This window comes from Entelurus aequoreus, linkage group LG14, assembly GCF_033978785.1.
Source record: "Entelurus aequoreus isolate RoL-2023_Sb linkage group LG14, RoL_Eaeq_v1.1, whole genome shotgun sequence".
In the NCBI taxonomy this organism is placed as follows: domain Eukaryota; kingdom Metazoa; phylum Chordata; class Actinopteri; order Syngnathiformes; family Syngnathidae; genus Entelurus; species Entelurus aequoreus.
Window position 1 is genome coordinate 65291928 of NC_084744.1, and position 23197 is coordinate 65315124.

The window sequence follows — 23197 nt, forward strand, 5'->3', positions numbered from 1 at the left end:
CCATTCCTTTGGAAACCCGGGAATTCTGGAAATTCCTGGAAATGTTTTCTTTGGAAAACTGGAATTCTGGAAATTCCTGAATTTATTATTTTTTTAAACTTGGAAAATGGTAAATTGATTGGGGATATTTTTTGAACAATTTTTTTTGGTGAACACACCACTCCTTTGGAAAACCAAGTTTCCTGGAAATTCTTGGAATTCTATTTATTTTTTTAACTGGGAAAATGGTAATTTGATCGAGGATATTTTTTGAACAATTTATTTTGGTGAACACACCATTCCTTTGGAAAACCGGGAATTCTTTTTTTTTTTTTAAACTGGGAATTCTGGATATTCCTGGATTTTTTTTTTTAAACTTGGAAAATGGTAACTTGATCGGGATATTTGTTGAACAATCTCTTTTGGTGAACACACCACTCCTTTGGAAAACCAGGTTTCCTGGAAATTATTGGAATTGTATTTATTTCTTTAACTTGGAAAATGGTAGTTTGATCGAGGATATTTTTTTAACAATTTATTTTGGTGAACACACCATTTCTTTGGAAAACCGGGAATTCTGGAAATTCCTGGAATTTTGGGGGGGAAAACTGGGAATTCTGGATATTCCTGGATTTTTTTTTTTAAACTTGGAAAATGGTAACTTGATCGGGATATTTGTTGAACAATCTCTTTTGGTGAACACACCACTCCTTTGGAAAACCAGGTTTCCTGGAAATTCTTTGAATTTTTTTTTTTTTTTACTTGGAAAATGGTAGTTTGATCAAGGATATTTTTTGAACAATTTATTTTGGTGAACACACCATTCCTTTGGGAAACCGGGAATTCTGTAAATTCCTGAAAATATTTTTTTGGGGAAAACTGGGAATTCTGGAGTTTCCTGGATTTTTTTTTTTTTTTAATTTGGAAAATGGTAGTTTGATCAAGGATATTTTTTTAACAATCTCTTTTGGTCGACATACCACTCCTTTGGAAAACCAGGTTTCCTGGAAATTATTTGAATTGTATTTATTTTTTTAACTTGGAAAAACGGTAGCTTGATCGTCCAACGTGAGTGTGTGGATGGTGGAATCGGGTGAGAAATGTGGGAAGTGTGCAAGTTTGAAAAATGGCCTATTTCTTTTGGTGAACACACGATTCCTTTGGAAAACCGAGAAATCTGGAAATTTCTGGAATTTTTGTTTTTTTTACTTGGAAAGTGGTAGTTTGATCGGGGATATTTTTTGAACAATTTCTTTAGGTGAACACACCATTCCTTTGGGAAAACCGGGAATTCTGGAAATTCCTGTATTTTTTAGATATGTTTTCTAAGCTTAAAAAAGGGTAGTTTGATCACGAATGTTTTTTGAACAAATTTTTTTGGTGAACACACCATTCCTTTGGAAAACCGGGGATTCTGGAAATTCCTGAAATTGTATTTTTTGCAACTTGGAAAACAGTAGTTTGATCGGGGATAATTGGAGCCTTAAATAGGTCAATAAATCATAACATTGATTTTAATTCATTATTATTATTTTTGAGCAATTTTTGAAAGTCCCACTAAAATTCTGTTAAAAAAAAGTCATACATTTTAAAAAAAACGTTTTACTTTCAACGCTTAGCTTTCTAGATCAACTTCAGATCTATTTGTCGATTTTTACGTTTTTAAACAATGTTTTTGTTTGTTACTTTTATGCCCTTTTTGTCAAAAATAACATCGTATTTTTTAATATGCAAACACACAAAATATGCAATATTTTACCCCAAAGTGGAAAATTTAATGTGACGTAATCAGAGCCTTAAATAGGAAAATAATTCACAACATTGATTTTAATTCATTATTATTATTTTTGAGCATGACAGTTGTTTTTTTTAAGTCCCACTAAAATTCTGTAAAAAATGAGTCATACATTTGTACTTATTTATTTATTTATTTTACTTTCAATGCTTAGGCTCCTAGATCAACTTCAGATCTATTTGTCGATTTTTACGTTTTTAAACAACGTTTTTGTTTGTTACTTTTATGCACTTTTTTGTGAAAAATAACTCAGTTTTTTACATGCAAACACACAAAATATGCAATATTTTACTCCAAAGTGGAATGTGTAATGTGAAGTAATCGTAGCCTTAAATAGGTCAATAATTCATAACATTGATTTTAATTCATTTTTATTATTTTTGAGCAATGACAGTTTTTTTGTTGTTTTTTTGAAAGTCCCACTAAAATTCTGTTAAAAATAAGTCATACATTTGTATTTATTTATTTTTTTACATTCAATGCTTAGGTTTGTAGATCAACTTCAGATCTATTTGTCGATTTTTACGTTTTTAAACAATGTTTTTGTTTGTTACTTTTATGCCCTTTTTGTCAAAAATAACATCGTATTTTTTAATATGCAAACACACAAAATATGCAATATTTTACCCCAAAGTGGAAAATTTAATGTGACGTAATCAGAGCCTTAAATAGGAAAATAATTCACAACATTGATTTTAATTCATTATTATTATTTTTGAGCATGACAGTTGTTTTTTTTAAGTCCCACTAAAATTCTGTAAAAAATGAGTCATACATTTGTACTTATTTATTTATTAGGTTTGTAGATCAACTTCAGATCTATTGTCGATTTTTAAGTTTAAAAAAAAAAAATGTGTTTGGTATTTTTGTGCCCTTTTTTGTCAAAAATAACCTTTAAGTTGCTTTACCAACTGAGCTCAAACATACCTAAATAACGAGCCTAAATAGCATGTTAGCATGGATTAGCTCGCGGTCATGCACTGACCAAATACGCCTGATTTAGCACTCCACACAAGTCAATAACCTCAACAAAGCTCACCTTTGTGCATCCACGCACAGTATAAAACATTTGGTGGACAAAATGAGACAAAGAAGGAGTGGCATGCAAACAAACTACTGTCGGTCCTGTTCATATTTAGCTTTGGCGTGTTTGCCAAAAAAGCGCAGTTTTTCCTTCAAAGAATGATTCACTATTCAGAAACGAGGCCCGGCTGAGGTCTGAGTGCTTTTTAGTTGACGTATTAAACTTGTGAACATTGACGGCATGTAGTTTCTGCGATGACGAGCCCACGGAAGCGCCGCCAGATATCTGTCAAGATTTAAGTGACTGAAATCCCCCGCAATCACATAAAAGGAATCCCGGGTGATTGTTCTGGAGCTCCTTCAGTGCCGTGTTGGTTTTAGCACTCGGGGGTTGGGGGGTTGTAAACATCTACCATGAACACAGCTGTAAACTCCCGGGATGACAATGAGAAACCTTGGGGGGACCACAAAGGGACCCGGGCGACCGGTGCAATGGACGTGGAGTGGATCTCGTTAATAGTGTGAGAGTCCAGTCCATAGTGGATCTAACATAACAGTGTGAGAGTCCAGTCCATAGTGGATCTAACATAATAGTGAGAGTCCAGTCCATAGTGGATCTAACATAATAGTGAGAGAGTCCAGTCCATAGTGGATCTAACATAATAGTGAGAGAGTCCAGTCCATAGTGGATCTAACATAATAGTGAGAGTCCAGTCCATAGTGGATCTAACATAATAGTGAGAGAGTCCAGTCCATAGTGGATCTAACATAATAGTGTGAGAGTCCAGTCCATAGTGGATCTAACATAATAGTGAGAGTCCAGTCCATAGTGGATCTAACATAATAGTGTGAGAGTCCAGTCCATAGTGGATCTAACATAATAGTGAGAGAGTCCAGTCCATAGTGGATCTAACATAATAGTGTGAGAGTCCAGTCCATAGTGGATCTAACATAATAGTGAGAGAGTCCAGTCCATAGTGGATCTAACATAATAGTGAGAGTCCAGTCCATAGTGGATCTAACATAATAGTGAGAGTCCAGTCCATAGTGGATCTAACATAATAATGAGAGTCCAGTCCATAGTGGATCTAACATAATAGTGAGAGTCCAGTCCATAGTGGATCTAACATAATAGTGTGAGAGTCCAGTCCATAGTGGATCTAACATAATAGTGTGAGAGTCCAGTCCATAGTGGATCTACTTAATAGTGTGAGAGTCCAGTCCATAGTGGATCTAGTTAATAGTGTGAGAGTCCAGTCCATAGTGGATCTAGTTAATAGTGTGAGAGTCCATTCCATAGTGGATCTAGTTAATAGTGTGAGAGTTCAGTCCATAGTGGATCTAACATAATAGTGAGAGTCCAGTCCATAGTGGATCTAGTTAATAGTGTGAGAGTCGAGTCCAGAGTGGATCTAACATAACAGTGTGAGAGTCCAGTCCAGAGTGGATATAGTTACTAGTGTGAGAGTCCAGTCCATAGTGGATCTAACATAATAGTGTGAAAGTCCAGTCCATAGTGGATCTAACATAATAGTGAGAGTCCAGTCCATAGTGGATCTAACATAATAGTGTGAGAGTCCAGTCCATAGTGGATCTAACATAATAGTGTGAGAGTCCAGTCCATAGTGGATCTACTTAATAGTGTGAGAGTCCAGTCCATAGTGGATCTAGTTAATAGTGTGAGAGTCCAGTCCATAGGGGATCTAGTAATAGTGTGAGAGTCCAGTCCAGAGTGGATCTAACATAATAGTGTGAGAGTCCAGTCCATAGTGGATCTACTTAATAGTGTGAGAGTCCAGTCCATAGTGGATCTAGTTAATAGTGTGAGAGTCCAGTCTATAGGGGATCTAGTAATAGTGTGAGAGTCCAGTCCAGAGTGGATCTAACATAACAGTGTGAGAGTCCAGTCCAGAGTGGATATAGTTACTAGTGTGATAGTCCAGTCCATAGTGGATCTAGTTAATAGTGTGAGAGTCCATTCCATAGTGGATCTAGTTAATAGTGTGAGAGTTCAGTCCATAGTGGATCTAACATAATAGTGAGAGTCCAGTCCATAGTGGGGCCAGCAGGAGATCATCTTGAGTTGAGACAAGTCAGCAGCACAGAGACGTCCCCAACTGGTGCACAGATGAGTGGTCCACCCCGGGTCCCGACTTTGAACAGCCAGCTCCTCATCTGTGGTCCAGGGTGATGGGTCAAATGCAGAGAATAATTTCGCCACACCTAGTGTGTGTGTGACAATCATTGGTACCTTAACTTTAACTTTAACTTAATATATCTAAAAAAAAAGGCTTTTTTTAAAAGGGAGGGTTTTTAAGCCTTTTTTAAAAGCATCCACAGTCTGTGGTGCCCTCAGGTGGTCAGGGAGAGCATTCCACAGACTGGGAGTGGCATCTTATTTGAGTTCAATATTAAACATTGCTTTTGAAAACACTTCCAAAGACAAACCAGACGTTCAACTCACGCGGGCTCCAGCCCCTCTAAACGTGTCCCCCTCCCCGCCTGTCTCTCCCAGGTATGTGGTCCTTCTCCGTGTCCGAGCTGGCCGTCCCCGGCGCCGAAATAGGACGCATCGCGGCAGGCGACGCCGACCTCGGAGACAACGCCAGGCTGGAGTACACCATCTTGGAGGGCGAGACGGGCGACACGTTCAACATCTCGGGAGTCAACCAAGACGCGGTCATCACGCTGAACAAGGTGAGGGCAGGTTGACGGCTGTAAAAGGTGACAGGGTGTTTTTTCTGGTCGCTAAGTATTTTGTTGGTGGTTTTTAAGAAGATTGCACAAAATAGTTGTGTTTACTACACGAGAGGTCCACACACCTACATGGTAGATAGTCGTCGGCAAACACTCGAAACGAGTATGATTGTCCTCCTGTTGGTGGGATTGCCTTCACGAGAACGCCTGTGCGTGAAATCTTTTAAAGTGGGGAGACTGGTGCACAGACAGCCACCACACTGTCCTTGGCAAAGAGAAGGCCAGGGTCCAATGGCATGGAGACCAAAACAATTGGGGGCCCATCTTTGCTGCAGCCTTCTTCCGCCTTTGTGACCGTTGTGGAGCTTCTATGCAACCATCATCCGCCCACTCTGCCGTCGAGGTCTTTTTCGACAAGGGAGACGCGCAGACTCCAACGTCACTTCTTCGCTGTGGGGAGCTGTATCCGGTGGCAAGGGAAACCCAGGACGACCGGCATGCTAACCTCTCGCTTACAGACACTGCCACTGGCTAGCCCTTGTGGTGAACGGAGAAGCAGCATTGTGCGTCAGTCTTCTCCTGCCAGTACACAGCCTCTCCTTCACCAAGACTCCTGCCAGGCCTCCACGTGGCCACACACGGTAACTAGGGCCCAGGGCAAACGTGGTGTTATGGTATGCAGGGGGAGGTGACGGCAACTGACACCAGGGGACGGTAATGTTCAAAGATTTATTATATATATAGACCATACATATATAATAATTAAACAATAATAATATGAACTAAGGAAATGGAGTGTGAACTAGATCAAAAAGTGTATGTTGTGCGTAGTTATGTGTGATTAGCTGTAGTATGTGTTACCTAGTGTTGTGTTGGGCGAGAGGAGGGACAAGGCAGGAAGAGTTGTCCAGGGGCGGAAGTGGGGTCGAGAGGTAGGAGAGAGTCGTCGTAGTCCGGGGGCAAGCGAGGAGTCGAGAACCAGGGAGCGCGAGGAAGACAGGGAAGATCCAGGAGCACACGACACACAGCGTGACTCTGGGATGCACACAGGGAAGGTACAGGAGACTATATTCTGGCGCGTGATGGCCGGTTGAGCAGGCTTATGAAGGCAGCTCCCTCATTACAGACAGGTGCGCCGATTGCCAGTGAATGATTGCAGCTGGCGGCTGCTGCAGGGCGGAGACGCGCGCGGCGCGTCCCTGGATGTGCGCGGCGGTGGGCGTTTCCCGAGGTGCGACAAGCAGAGCGCAAGGATGAGGGCGCATTCCAATGCGCCCTGGCTGTGACACGTGGCAGGGGATTTCGGAGCTGCAGTGGTCCCCAGAGGCGTGATGCGAAGGCTCACTTTGTGGACACGCCCTGGCATCACCCAATCACTGCCCCGCTGCCTTGTGGGTTAGTCCGGGAAGACAAAAGGCTAGGGGAGCACACCCTGAGAGAAAAGCAAGTGCTGGTTGACGCACCATAGGCGGTCCTCCGACAGACTGGAGCTCCGGCAGCCTCCTGCAGCTGGTAGATAGTAGGGTTGTCTCGATACCAATATTTTGGTACCGGTACCAAAATGTATTTCGATACTTTTCTAAATAAAGAGATTGATTAGGCCTTAGTATTCCCTGAGGAACATAGGCCGCCGACGAAAGCCTTCCATCCATTCCGGTCTTGTGCCCTTCGGTCGAGTTGTTGCCACGACAGCCCCTCAGCCCTCATCTCCTGTTCCGTGCTTCTTCTCCAGGTTGTTCTTGGTCTCCCTCTGTTTCTTTTTCCCTGTGGGTTCCATGTTAGTGCCTGTTTGGTGATTGATTTATTGGGTTTTCTGAGTGTGTGGCCTTTCCAGCTCCACTTCCTTCTCCTGATTTGCAGTTCCACTGGTTCTTGTTTGGTGAGTTCCCACAGGTTGGCATTGGTGATGGTGTCTGGCCAGTAGACTCCTAGGACCCGACGGCCTCCTGATTTGCAGTTCCACTGGTTCTTGTTTGGTGAGTTCCCACAGGTTGGCATTGGTGGTGGTGTCTGGCCAGTAGACTCCTAGGACCCGACGGAGGCAACGGTTTATGAATGTCTGTAGTTTATTGAGCCGTAGTCCTGAAGGCGGTTTGACGTTGTAGCGTCATTCCGGCAACTCCTGCGGCGTCGCTGGTGCCAAGTTGTATCGACACTCGTCGCTCCCTTGGATCCACCAGCCATGCGGAGAGGGGGAGCTTGCTGCCTGGACAACAGCTTGCCCTCCATAGTTCCATGCCCAGGCCATGTAGATCCACTGGAGAGGTCACTCCAGCAGATACCGGTTCTAAGCCCATCCGATTGGCGAAAGAAACGGGTGCCAGGGGCTATCTCCGTCCGTGGGATGGTCCATCGCAGTGAAACCCACCCCCCTTTTTGGATCCACCCCATCGTCTCCCGAGACAGAAGGATGCCGACTAGTTTATTGAGTATGCTATTGGTGGTTTTCCATGTTTCTGATCCGTACAGATCTTTATTTTCTAAATAAAGGGGACCACAAAAAACCTGACCTGAACCCGTTAGAACAACCTTTGGGATGACTTAGAACGGAGACTGAGAGCCAGGCCTTCACATTCCTTCCGCTCCTAAGATAAATAAAAAACGATGCCACACATTTTGGCCCATAGTTGGCGATCAAAATGCAAAAAAACAAACGGCATGTATTAAATAGAGGTCCAAGTGACGAGCCACAGCTGCCTTCCATCTGGAGCATTTGTGTACGCAGAAGGAAAAAATGAGAATCTGCAGTTTTTTCCGCCGGGTTCAGCTGGCTAACAGTTCCCTAAAGTGCAATGCGAGAATCGTGACGATTTTGAACGGCAATCGGCTAAGATGGCTGTCAGCCCCCTATAATCATGTCCTCATGAAGATTTGTGACCAGGGTGCGGTGATGAGTGGAGACACCTGCTCATGACCATTACGGCTCATTAAAGCACATACTGGAGGGGGAGGCCATCATCAAGCATGTATCGCGTGGACCTAATGAGAAAAGAGGAGACGTGAGAAGAATATCTAAGATACTTACGTAGTAGTATCCATCTTTCATTTTTGGGGGGATCTGGTTGTGTGGGCAGCAGCCAAAGCTGGGAAACATCTCTCAACACCCCACATTTTTTAAGTAACTCATCATTTACGTTCCGTTACGGTACAGGGGGAAGAAGACGACACAGGTAGCAGGACGTGTGTGGTGTGCGACTATGCGTAGTGATTAGCTGTTGAGTGTTACCGGTAGTGTTGAGCGAGGTGCGGGAGTGCAAGGGGGCGAGGCGAGCTCGGAGGTCCGTGGGGGCAGGAGCGAGGCGTCAAAGTCCATGTCCAGGCGGGAGGTCGAGATGTCATAATCCGTGGTCCGGATCATGTTTTTGTTATGTTCTGTTAGTTTTTGGTCTCCCTGAGTTCCTGTTTTTGTGCACCCTTGTTTGTTACCATGGTTACTTATTATTTCCACCTGGCTCTGATTAAGAGAATTAAATCATGTTTTTACCTGCACGCCTTGGGAGAACGACCCCGCAGTAAGCTGCGAAAACCACGTCGTGACACGAGATGCAAGAGGCAGCCAGGGAACCGGTGGGAATACGGGGAGACGAGGCGCACAGCTCGTGTTGCGGGAACGGGGGGAATGCTGGGTACTGGAACGGGTCGCTACGTTCTGGCCCGGAACGCAGGTTTGCACGGGCTTAAGAAGCCTGTGACACTTTTATGAATTATATTACAATGATATGTATTACCGCCGTAAATTCCGGACCATTTCCTTCGCTTTGAACCCTGTGGCTTTGTAAAATGTATGGATTTTTCTTCGCTGATGGCCATAATGCAAATATATATATTTTTTTAAACTAGCAAACACACTGAAAAGGTGTGTTATTGTTCGTGCTATGGCGCCATCTTTTGGACGAGTTCGCTCACTGCAGGTGGCGCAGTGCCCCGGCTGTTTAGAGCTTTGAACCGCAAGTGCAAGTGCCGTTCCGTCTTTTGGGTTTCCATAGCGAGTCTACTCGTATGGATTCTTCGTTCCTCACTCCAAGCAACGTTTTACAATATAACTAAAACTATTCTTACTTACCGATGTCTGTAGGAGTGTTTCCATGCACATTTGTTCGTGCTATTGTCATGTCATGAAGCTAACGTCGTTAGCACTAGCTAATTTGCTAACACATTTACTGTCTGTGTTAGTATCATTAACTTACAATGACATTCTTTTTGTATCGTAAATACACCAAAACGTCAACGTGACGTTGATGAGTCTGTTTCGCTGATTGGAAAGCTAGCTTGCACAGCTACCATGACTTCTGTTTTGTCCGATCATCCGTTTTACTGCCGCGTTACAGACACCAATTGCATCACCTCCGAGCAACGTTTGTGAGTTTTACAATACAACTAAAACAATTCTTACTCACTAAACCGTCCCATGTGTGATGCATTAGCTTTAGCTAATTTGCTAACACATTTACTGTCTGCGTTAGTATTACTGACTTACGATGGCATTCTTTTTGTATTGTTTCAGTTTCGTAACCTTGATGTTAATGAGTCTGTTTCGCTGATTGGAAAGCTAGCTTGCACAGCTACCATGACTTCTGTTTTGTCCGATCAGCCGTTTTACTGCCGTGTTACAGACACCAATTGCATCACCTCCGAGCAACGTTTGTGAGTTTTACAATATAACTAAAACAATTCTTACTCGCTAAACCGTCCCATGTGTGATACATTAGCTTTAGCTAATTTGCTAACACATTTACTGTCTGCGTTAGTATTACTGACTCACGATGGCGATCTTTTTGTATTGTTTCAGTTTCGTAACCGTGAAGTTAATGAGTCTGTTTCGCTGATTGGAAAGCTAGCTTGCACAGCTACCATGACTTCTGTTTTGTCCGATCAGCCGTTTTACTGCCGTGTTACAGACACCAATGTCATCACCTTCAAGCAAAGTTTGTGAGTTTTACAATACAACTAAAACAATTCTTACTCACTAAACCGTCCCATGTGTGATGCATTAGCTTTAGCTAATTTGCTAACACATTTACTGTCTGCGTTAGTATTACTGACTTACGATGGCATTCTTTTTGTATTGTTTCGGTTTTGTAACCGTGAAGTTAATGAGTCTGTTTCGCTGATTGGAAAGCTAGCTTGCACAGCTACCATGACTTCTGTTTTGTCCGATCAGCCGTCTTACTGCCGCGTTACAGACACCAATTGCATCACCTCCGAGCAACGTTTGTGAGTTTTACAATACAACTAAAACAATTCTTACTCACTAAACCGTCCCATGTGTGATGCATTAGCTTTAGCTAATTTGCTAACACATTTACTGTCTGCGTTAGTATTACTGACTTACGATGGCATTCTTTTTGTATTGTTTCGGTTTTGTAACCGTGAAGTTAATGAGTCTGTTTCGCTGATTGGAAAGCTAGCTTGCACAGCTACCATGACTTCTGTTTTGTCCGATCAGCCGTCTTACTGCCGCGTTACAGACACCAATTGCATCACCTCCGAGCAACGTTTGTGAGTTTTACAATACAACTAAAACAATTCTTACTCACTAAACCGTCCCATGTGTGATGCATTAGCTTTAGCTCATTTGCTAACACATTTACTGTCTGCGTTAGTATTACTGACTCACGATGGCATTCTTTTTGTATTGTTTCAGTTTTGTAACCGTGAAGTTAATGAGTCTGTTTCGCTGATTGGAAAGCTAGCTTGCACAGCTACCATGACTTCTGTTTTGTCCGATCAGCCGTTTTACTGCCGCGTTACAGACACCAATTGCATCACCTCCGAGCAACGTTTGTGAGTTTTACAATATAACTAAAACAATTCTTACTCGCTAAACCGTCCCATGTGTGATACATTAGCTTTAGCTAATTTGCTAACACATTTACTGTCTGCGTTAGTATTACTGACTCACGATGGCGATCTTTTTGTATTGTTTCAGTTTCGTAACCGTGAAGTTAATGAGTCGGTTTCGCTGATTGGAAAGCTAGCTTGCACAGCTACCATGACTTCTGTTTTGTCCGATCAGCCGTTTTACAGCCGTGTTACAGACACCAATTTCATCACCTTCAAGCAACGTTTGTGAGTTTTACAATACAACTAAAACAATTCTTACTCACTAAACCGTCCCATGTGTGATGCATTAGCTTTAGCTAATTTGCTAACACATTTACTGTCTGCGTTAGTATTACTGACTCACGATGGCATTCTTTTTGTATTGTTTCAGTTTCGTAACCGTGAAGTTAATGAGTCTGTTTCGCTGATTGGAAAGCTAGCTTGCACAGCTACCATGACTTCAGTTTTGTCCGATCAGCCGTTTTACTGCCGTGTTACAGACACCAATTTCATCACCTTCAAGCAAAGTTTGTGAGTTTTACAATACAACTAAAACAATTCTTACTCACTAAACCGTCCCATGTGTGATGCATTAGCTTTAGCTAATTTGCTAACACATTGTGGAAGACTTGCTCTTCCGGGTTCTTCAGACCACCAATTACGGACATGACCGCCTCGTTCACCTTTCTGAACAATGATTTATTTTGCAAAAAAATGTTTTTTGTGTTCGTTTTCAGTCATTTCTGTCCGTCTCGCCCTCACTCTCGTTCGTGCTCGGGTTTTCTTTCCACCATAAACAACCCCTCTCCTTCCCGGCTTCTGCTCTTTAACAGAGCGACCGGTGATTAGATAAGCCAGCCCAGGTGTGCCATCTACGCACCTGTCGCTAATCTCGAAACCGGTCCTGGCACACCCCGCTTCGCTGCAGGTCCGCGGGCCACGCCCCCCCACACACATTTACTGACTGCGTTAGTATTACTGACTTACAATGGCATTCTTTTTGTATGGTTTCAGTTTCGCAACCGTGAAGTTAATGAGTTTGTTTCGCTGATTGGAAAGCTAGCTTGCACAACTACGATGACTTCTGTTTTGTTCGATCAGCCGTTTTACTGCCTCGTTACAGGCACCATTTGGAAATAATTACTGTATGTCAATAAAAATGTACAAAATCTTTCGTGTAAATAACTAATTTCATAACATACACATCTGCGGCTTATAGTCCGGTGCGGCTAATATAAATAAAAAATGTTTTCCTTCTAAAATGTAGTGGCTTATATACCGATGTGCTGTATAGTTCGGAAAATACAGTAATTACTTTTTTTCAACTAATTTTCTCAATCAGTGTGTTCCTGAATAGCCTCTGCTGATGGCATCGTATGCATAGGTTACACGCTTGGTATCCTTTTTGCAAATCTGAACATATGCTATTACATGCTCGCTTCTATTGCCAATGAATCCCTAAAGAGGTCAAAATGCAAAAATAAAGTGTACCGGCACACTAGCCAGCCCCGATCATTTGCATTTCCTCGTCTGCAGCGGTGCCAAAAACACATTCCACACTGGGACCCGTTCCATCAGAACCATTAACTGCCGTGGCTTATAATAGCATATGCAATCTACCTTCCCACTGGCACGGAGTACAGACGCTGGAAATACAGCAGCTGCCTCTCAGCTACTAATAGTATAGAATTAGATTTTCCACATTAAATGGCATCTCGTAAATAGCCTGTAATAAATATTTAGTTGATAATTACCTATGAAAAGTCTTAACTTTTTGGGGTTGCCTCCAAATGCAGCAAACTGATGTATAGGCCAAGATTCAGAGTTTACTGTGTAATCAGCAACTTTCTTGCAACTTTATAGTATATAGAAACCTGCTCAGGTCTGATTGAATAATAAACAAACGAGAGTCAGCGCTGAAACCAGAAAGCTCCTCATATTTATTTCAATAGACTGACTTGGTTCTCCCTCACACGAAATTGAATATTTTCTAGTTTGGGGGCCACATTTCCAAAAAACTAAGAACCGGAGGGCCAGATTTCTCCCTTCACTGTAACTGAAGCACAGTACGTCTGACTATGGTAGCCGTAATTCACCAACAATCCAGTTTATCAGAGTCGTACGAAAACATTTTGACAGATTTTTGAGCTTGGAGTGTAATGTTCTATATTCTCAAAGAAACATCAAAGTTTTGGTGTCGCTCGCTTACGGGTACTTGCTAGCGTCATTTGTTGAACAGGCAGTCCAAATGTCTTAAAACAGAAAGCTCATCCAATTTATTTCAATAGACTGACTTGGTTCTCCCTAACACAAAAAGGAATATTTTCTAGTTTGGGGGCCACATTTCCAAAAAACTAAGAACCGGAGGGCCAGATTTCTCCCTTCACTGTAACTGAAGCACAGTACGTCTGACTATGGTAGCCGTAATTCACCAACAATCCAGTTTATCAGAGTCGTACTAAAACAATTTTGACAGATTTTTGAGCGTGGAGTGTAATGTTCTATATTCTCAAAGAAACATCAAAGTTTTGGTTTCGCTCGCTTACGGGTACTTGCTAGCGCCATTTGTTGAACAGGCAGTCCAAATGTCTTAAACCAGAAAGCTCCTCCGATTTATTTCAATAGACTGACTTAGTTCTCCCTCACATGAAAATGGAATATTTTCTAGTTTGGGGGTTATATTTCCAGAAAACTAAGGACCAGAGGGCCAGATTTCTCCCTTCACTGTAACTGAAGCACAGTACGTCTGACTATGGTAGCCGTAATCCGCCAACAATCCAGTTTACCAGACTCGTCCTAAAACAATTTTGACAGATTTTTGAGCGTGGTGTGTAATGTTCTATATTCTCAAAGAAACATCAAAGTTTTGGTGTCGCTCGCTTACGGGTACTTGCTAGCGCCATTTGTTGAACAGGCAGTCCAAATGTCTGAAACCAGAAAGCTCCTCCGATTTATTTCAATAGACTGACTTAGTTCTCCCTCACACGAAAATGGAATATTTTCTAGTTTGGGGGCCACATTTCCAGAAAACTAAGGACCGGAGGGCCAGATTTCCCCCTTCACTGTAACTGAAGCACAGTACGTCTTGACTATGGTAGCTGTAATTCGCCAACAATCCAGTTTACCAGAGTCGTACGAAAACATTTTGACAGATTTTTGAGCGTGGAGTGTAATGTTCTATATTCTCAAAGAAACATCAAAGTTTTGGTGTCGCTCGCTTACGGGTATTTGCTAGCGTCATTTGTTGAACAGGCAGTCCAAATGTCTTAAACCAGAAAGCTCCTCCGATTTATTTCAATAGACTGACTTGGTTCTCCCTCACACAAAAATTGAATATTTTCTAGTTTGGGGGCCACATTTCCAGAAAACTAAGGACCGGAGGGCCAGATTTCTCCCTTCACTGTAACTGAAGCACAGTACGTCTGACTATGGTAGCCGTAATTCGCCAACAATCCAGTTTACCAGAGTCGTACGAAAACATTTTGACAGATTTTTGAGCGTGGAGTGTAGTGTTCTATATTCTCAAAGAAACATCAAAGTTTTGGTGTCGCTCGCTTACGGGTACTTGCTAGCGTCATTTGTTGAACAGGCAGTCCAAATATCTTAAACCAGAAAGCTCCTCCGATTTATTTCAATAGACTGACTTAGTTCTCCCTCACATGAAAATGGAATATTTTCTAGTTTGGGGGTTATATTTCCAGAAAACTAAGGACCAGAGGGCCATATTTCTCCCTTCACTGTAACTGAAGCACAGTACGTCTGACTATGGTAGCCGTAATCCGCCAACAATCCAGTTTACCAGACTCGTCCTAAAACAATTTTGACAGATTTTTGAGCGTGGTGTGTAATGTTCTATATTCTCAAAGAAACATCAAAGCTTTGGTGTCGCTCGCTTACGGGTACTTGCTAGCGTTATTTGTTGAACAGGCAGTCCAAATGTCTGAAACCAGAAAACTCCTCCGATTTATTTCAATAGACTGACTTAGTTCTCCCTCACACGAAAATGGAATATTTTCTAGTTTGGGGGCCACATTTCCAGAAAACTAAGGACCGGAGGGCCAGATTTCTCCCTTCACTGTAACTGAAGCACAGTACGTCTTGACTATGGTAGCTGTAATTCGCCAACAATCCAGTTTACCAGAGTCGTACGAAAACATTTTGACAGATTTTTGAGCGTGGAGTGTAATGTTCTATATTCTCAAAGAAACATCAAAGTTTTGGTGTCGCTCGCTTACGGGTACTTGCTAGCGTCATTTGTTGAACAGGCAGTCCAAATGTCTGAAACCAGAAAGCTCCTCCGATTTATTTCAATAGACTGACTTAGTTCTCCCTCACACGAAAATGGAATATTTTCTAGTTTGGGGGCCACATTTCCAGAAAACTAAGGACCGGAGGGCCAGATTTCTCCCTTCACTGTAACTGAAGCACAGTACGTCTTGACTATGGTAGCTGTAATTCGCCAACAATCCAGTTTACCAGAGTCGTACGAAAACATTTTGACAGATTTTTGAGCGTGGAGTGTAATGTTCTATATTCTCAAAGAAACATCAAAGTTTTGGTGTCGCTCGCTTACGGGTATTTGCTAGCGTCATTTGTTGAACAGGCAGTCCAAATGTCTTAAACCAGAAAGCTCCTCCGATTTATTTCAATAGACTGACTTGGTTCTCCCTCACACGAAAATTGAATATTTTCTAGTTTGGGGGCCACATTTCCAGAAAACTAAGGACCGGAGGGCCAGATTTCTCCCTTCACTGTAACTGAAGCACAGTACGTCTGACTATGGTAGCCATAATTCGCCAACAATCCAGTTTACCAGAGTCGTACGAAAACATTTTGACAGATTTTTGAGCGTGGAGTGTAGTGTTCTATATTCTCAAAGAAACATCAAAGTTTTGGTGTCGCTCGCTTACGGGTACTTGCTAGCGCCATTTGTTGAACAGGCAGTCCAAATGTCTTAAACCAGAAAGCTCCTCCGATTTATTTCAATAGACTGACTTGGTTCTCCCTCACACGAAAATTGAATATTTTCTAGTTTGGGGCCCACATTTCCAGAAAACTAAGGACCGGAGGGCCAGATTTCTCCCTTCACTGTAACTGAAGCACAGTACGTCTGACTATGGTAGCCGTAATTCGCCAACAATCCAGTTTACCAGAGTCGTACGAAAACATTTTGACAGATTTTTGAGCGTGGAGTGTAGTGTTCTATATTCTCAAAGAAACATCAAAGTTTTGGTGTCGCTCGCTTACGGGTACTTGCTAGCGCCATTTGTTGAACAGGCAGTCCAAATGTCTTAAACCAGAAAGCTCCTCCGATTTATTTCAATAGACTGACTTGGTTCTCCCTCACACGAAAATTGAATATTTTCTAGTTTGGGGCCCACATTTCCAGAAAACTAAGGACCGGAGGGCCAGATTTCTCCCTTCACTGTAACTGAAGCACAGTACGTCTGACTATGGTAGCCGTAATTCACCAACAATCCAGTTAATCAGAGTCGCACTAAAACAATTTTGACAGATTTTTGAGCGTGGTGTTTAATGTTCTATATTCTCAAAGAAACATCAAGAAATTTTTTTATTTTTTTTTCATAAAGAAATACAATCATGTGTGCTTACGGACTGTATACCTGCAGACTGTATTGATCTATATTGACATACACATACACAATATGTATATATTGTGTTTTTTATGTTGATTTAATTTAAAAAATATATATATTTTTATTTTTTTTATTTCTTACGCGGCCTGGTACCAATCGGTCCGCGGACCGGTACCGGGCCGCGGACCGGTGGTTGGGGACCACTGCTCTACATTAAACATTTGATTTTGTCAGAGCTCCAGGAGCACTATGCTATTTTTCAAGATCTGCAAAATTGTGAGTCTCTCACAAGTTTTAAACTCATAGGCCACAAGTTAAATAGCCTAAATCCCAGGAGTCAAACTCAAGACCAGGGGCCACATCATTCTACGTGGCCCGTGGAACCCTGGAAATAATAAGTGTCAATAGTTCATCTTTCTTCAATAATGTATTTTCAATTTTGACTGGGGAAAGAAAAAATAATGTAGTTATTATCTAGCCGGTATTTCATTTTTTTTATCATTGAAAAGCTTTTCAAAATAAATCCTACACTGGCCGAACTAAAATATCTGCTTGCCACTCATGCTGCCAAAGCAAGTTTGCCATGAGTTTGTTGGTAAACAACGACAAATGAAGGGTCAGTTGTGTAATCATCAGTTCCTCCAGGATACTACGGGCCTCTTTTGTCATAGTTGAGGCCTAAAATGCCTGATTTTGCCCCGACTAGGGTTGTCTCGATACCAATTTATTGGTACCGGTACCAAAATGCATTTTGATGCTTTGCTAAACAAAGGGGACCACAAAAAATGGCATTAATGGCTTTATTTTAACAAAACAAATCTTAAGGTACATGAAACGTATGTTTAATATTGTAATTTAGCCCTTAAATAAAATAGTGAACATACTAGACAACTTGTCTTTTAGTAGTAAGTAAACAAACAAAGGCTCCTAATTAGTCTAATTTGTAACATATTGTGTCATTTATTATAATATTATTTTGTCTACATTATAAAGGACAAGCTGTAAAAATGTATTATTAATCTACTTGTTCATTTACTGTTAATATCTGCTTACTTTCTCTTATATATATATATATACACACACTTATACACTTATATAATAATTCAACGAGTAACGTATTTTGGGGTAAAAGGCTTTTTTTTTAAATTAAAAAGTAACTTTTTTCTTCAAGGGAATTTCATTATAGATTAATCTCCTTGACAATATTTACAATCACCCAACATTGAGTTAGCATAACTCAACTTTTGGGTTAAAACAATTCAACCCAATAGTTTGGTTGGGAAAAGGCCAACATTAAGTTATCATAACTCAACTGTTTGGTGAAATAATTCAACGCAAAAGTTAGATTGAAAAAAATAAACCCAAAATATTGAGTTAAAATAACTCAAATAAGGAGTTGGACCTTTTCTGAACCAGCAGTTGGGTTAAAATTTGGTCATTTTTATTTTATTTTTTAAAAATATTTATTTATTCATTTGATAGGGAAATAATAATACAGGTACTGAGAAAATAGACACTTTTTTTTTTGTTCCACTCACCAAAAAAAATTAAAAAATAAAATAAAAAAGTACCAAAAAAAATTAAAAAATTACAGAAAAATAATTTAAAAAATGTATAATTACACTCCCTCCTACCCCACGTCCAACATTTCCATCACAGTTGGGTTTTTTTTTCAACCCGACATTTTTTAGTGTGTAGCTAAAAACGTTAATGCAAGGATCTGCCAAGTTCCTCTAAACAACAGGAACTTGCTGCAAAATTTTGTAATTTTTATTTTATTTGTATATTATTTATTTATTAATTAGATAGGGAAATCATAATACAGGTACTGAGAAAACAGACACTTTTATTTTGTTCCACCCACCAAAAAATGTTTTTAAAAAAATACAAATTAAATTCAATTAAATAAACAAATACAAAAATATATGAAAAAAATTACAGAAAAATAATAAAATTATGATAAATAAATGATAAATGGGTTGTACTTGTATAGCGCTTTTCTACCTTCAAGGTACTCAAAGCGCTTTGACAGTATTTCCACATTTACCCATTCACACACACATTCACACACTGATGGCGGGAGCTGCCATGCAAGGCGCTACCAGCAGCCATCAGAGGCAAAGGGTGAAGTGTCTTGCCCAAGGACACAACGGACGTGACTAGGAAGGTAGAAGGTGGGAATTGAACCCCAGTAACCAGCAAATTAAATAATAACACTCCCTCCCACCCCAAGTCCTACACTTCCGTCACAGTTGGGGGTTTTTTCAACCCAACATTTTTTAGTGTATAGCTAAAAACGTCAATGCAAGTATCTGCCAAGTTCCTCTAAACAACAGGAACTTGCTGCAAAATTTTGTGTTTTTTATTTTATTTGTATACTATTTATTTATTCATTAGATAGGGAAATCATAATACAGGGACTGAGAAAACAGACACGTTTTTTTTGTTCCACCCACCAAAAAAAAAAAAAAATGTAATTAAATAAACAAATACAAAAATATAAAAAAATGCACGGAAAAATTTGAAATATTTTATAATAACACTCCCTCCCACCCCAAGTCCTACATTTCCGTTACAGTTGGGGTTTTTTTCAACCCAACTTTTTTTTGTGTGTAGCTAAAACGTCAATGCAAGGATCTGCCAAGTTCCTCCAAACAACAGGAACTTGCTGCAAAATTTTGTAGTTTTTATTTTATTTGTATATTATTTATTTATTCATTAGATAGGTAAATCATAATACAGGGACTGAGAAAACAGACACTTTTTTTGTTCCACCCACCAAAATAATAAATTAAATTAAGTTAAATAAACAAATACAAAAATATAAAAAAAATTACAGAAAAATTATACAAATTAAATAATAACACTCCCTCCCACCTCCCGTCCTACATTTCCGTCACAGTTGGGTTTTTTTTAACCCAACATTTTTTAGTGTGATCCTTCATCAATGCAAGAATCTGCCAAGTTCCTCAAAACAACAAGAACTTGCTGCAAAATTTTGTAATTTTTATTTTATTTGTATATTATTTATTTATTCATTAGATAGGAAATCATAATACAGGTACTGAGAAAACAGACACTTTTTTTTTGTTCCACCCACCAAAAAAAAATACAATTAAATTAAATAAACAAATACAAAAATATTTTAAAAATTAAAGAAAAATTATACAAATTTAATAATAACACTCCCTCCCACCTCCCGTTCTACATTTCCGTCACAGTTGGGTTTTTTTTCAACCCAACATTTTTTAGTGTGTAACGAAAAACGTCAATGCAATGATCTGCCAATTTCCTCTAAACAACAGGAACTTGCTGCAAAATTGTGTAATTTTTATTTTATTTGTATATTATTTATGTATTCATTAGATAGGAAATCATAATACAGGGACTGAGAAAACAGACACATTTTTTGTTCCACCCACCAAAAAAAAATTAAAATTAAAAAATTAAATTAAATAAACAAATACAAAAATATAAAAAAAATTTACAGAAAAATTATAAAAATTATAAAAATTTAAAAATAACAATCCCTCCCACCCCAAGTCCTACATTTCCGTTACAGTTGGGTTTTTTTTCAACCCAACTTTTTTTTGTTTGTAGCTAAAACGTCAATGCAAGGATCTGCCAAGTTCCTCTAAACAACAGGAACTTGCTGCAAAATTTTGTAATTTTTATTTTATTTGTATATTATTTATTTATTCATTAGATAGGGAAATCATAATACAGGGACTGAGAAAACAGACACTTTTTTTTTGTTCCACCCACCAAAAAAAAATTTAAATAAAAAAATTAAATTAAATAAACAAAAACAAAAATATAAAAAATGTTACAGAAAAACTGTAAAAATTATAAAAAATTAAATAATAACACTCCCTCCCACCCAACTCCTACATTTCCGTTACAGTTGGGTTTTTTTTCAACCCAACTTTTTTTTGTTTGTAGCTAAAACGTCAATGCAAGGATCTGCCAAGTTCCTCTAAACAACAGGAACTGGCTGCAAAATTTTGTAATTTTTATTTTATTTGTATATTATTTATTTATTCATTAGATAGGGAAATCATAATACAGGGACTGAGAAAACAGACACATTTTTTTTGTTCCACCCACCAAAAAAAAATAAAAAATTAAAATATTAAATTAAATAAACAAATACAAAAATATAAAAAAAATTACAGAAAAACTATAAAAAATTATAAAAAAATTAAATAATAACACTCCCTCCCACCCCAACTCCTACATTTCCGTTACAGTTGGGGTTTTTTTTCAACCCAACTTTTTTTTGTTTGTAGCTAAAACGTCAATGCAAGGATCTGCCAAGTTCCTCTAAACAACAGGAACTGGCTGCAAAATTGTTTGTCTCCCATGTTTTGAACTGAACCCGGGGGCCAGATTTGACCCCCGGACCGCCAGTTAAATATCCCTATCTATAGAGACGAATCAGTCGACTGACGTTCGCAGTTCTCTCCCGCACAAATTCATCTTTTTTCAAGGTCTAGATGGCCGGATGAGGACACCAAAATTAAGACCATTTGAGCTTCGGTAAGTTAAAGTTCAGCAAGATTCATGAAAACAATCCTCACATAAAAGTGGTTTTCAGGACAGGATTTTCTCTACTAGCCGCCCCCCCCCCACCCCCACCCCCTTCCCATAAATGTCTTTTGAAGAGAAGCAGAGACGAAGAGGGATACAGTAACATATGCAGGAAGAAAGAAATTGAAATGTAGGCCCCTGGGACTGATTGGAAAAAAAGAAGCGATGAATAAAAGTGGAGAAGATGAGAGGGCCGAGGGAGGGGGAGCTAAAATGAGGTTCTGAGAAGCGGGAGTACTGCAACAAGGCGGCGTGACTCATGTGAAAAGCCGAGCAGTGTCAAGACGGGAAAGGGGAAAGGTGCGGAGAAGTGCTAACAAAGTCATCCCGGTGAATAAACCAAAAATATAAAGTGGCGTAAATGATAATTCAGGCAAATATTACCTTAAATGGCAACTGCATTTTTGGGCTATGTTTCCTACCGTTCACAATAAGAGAAAGAAAGACAAAATATATATATATATTTTTTTCCATTCTAACATTCTAAAACCAGCCTGTTTTTGGTGGTTAGCAATGCAGCTAATTGGAGCAATCACTTTAAATCAATTTAAAATTGCATTAAAAAATCGTCAACAATATTGTATCCATCCATCCATTTTCATATAAATATATATATATATATATATATATATATATATATATATATATATATATATATATATATATATATATATATATACTTGCAGTGTGTATATTGTACATATTACATATTGTTATGAAGGTGTCTGTTACTACATTATATACATACTTGCACTGTGTATATAAAACATATTACATATTGTTATGAAGGTGTCTGTTACTACATTATATATATATATATACTTGCAGTGTGTATATTGTACATATTACATATTGTTATGAAGGTGTCTGTTACTACATTATATATATACTTGCAGTGTGTATATTGTACATATTACATATTGTTATGAAGGTGTCTGTTACTACATTATATATATACTTGCAGTGTGTATATTGTACATATTACATATTGTTATGAAAGTGTCCATTACTACATTATATATATACTTGCAGTGTGTATATTGTGCATATTACATATTGTTATGAAGGTGTCTGTTACTACATTATATATATACTTGCAGTGTGTATATTGTACATATTACATATTGTTATGAAGGTGTCTGTTACTACATTATATATATACTTGCAGTGTGTATAATGTACATATTACATATTGTTATGAAGGTGTCTGTTACTACATTATATATATACTTACAGTGTGTATATAAAATATATTACATATTGTTATAAAGGTGTCTGTTACTACATTATATACATACTTGCACTGTGTATATAAAACATATTACATATTGTTATGAAGGTGTCTGTTACTACATTATATATATATATATACTTGCAGTGTGTATATTGTACATATTACATATTGTTATGAAGGTGTCTGTTACTACATTATATATATACTTGCAGTGTGTATATTGTACATATTACATATTGTTATGAAGGTGTCTGTTACTACATTATATATATATATACTTGCAGTGTGTATATTGTACATATTACATATTGTTATGAAGGTGTCTGTTACTACATTATATATATATACTTGCAGTGTGTATATTTTACATATTACATATTGTTATGAAGGTGTCTGTTACTACATTATATATATACTTGCAGTGTGTATATTGTACATATTACATATTGTTATGAAGGT

At 39.2% G+C, this 23197-nt stretch overlaps 1 protein-coding gene across 1 annotated transcript in view; it reads left to right on the forward strand.

Moving 5' to 3' along the window:
- Positions 1 to 23197, forward strand: part of LOC133664317 (cadherin-24-like) — a gene marked incomplete at its 3' end in the record, with an annotated part of 310402 nt that overhangs the window by 141487 nt on the left and 145718 nt on the right. The window contains exon 13 of the mRNA XM_062068822.1: positions 5313 to 5494. Within this exon, the coding sequence (XP_061924806.1) occupies positions 5313 to 5494 (182 nt within the window). The remainder of the gene's footprint in view (positions 1 to 5312; positions 5495 to 23197) is intronic.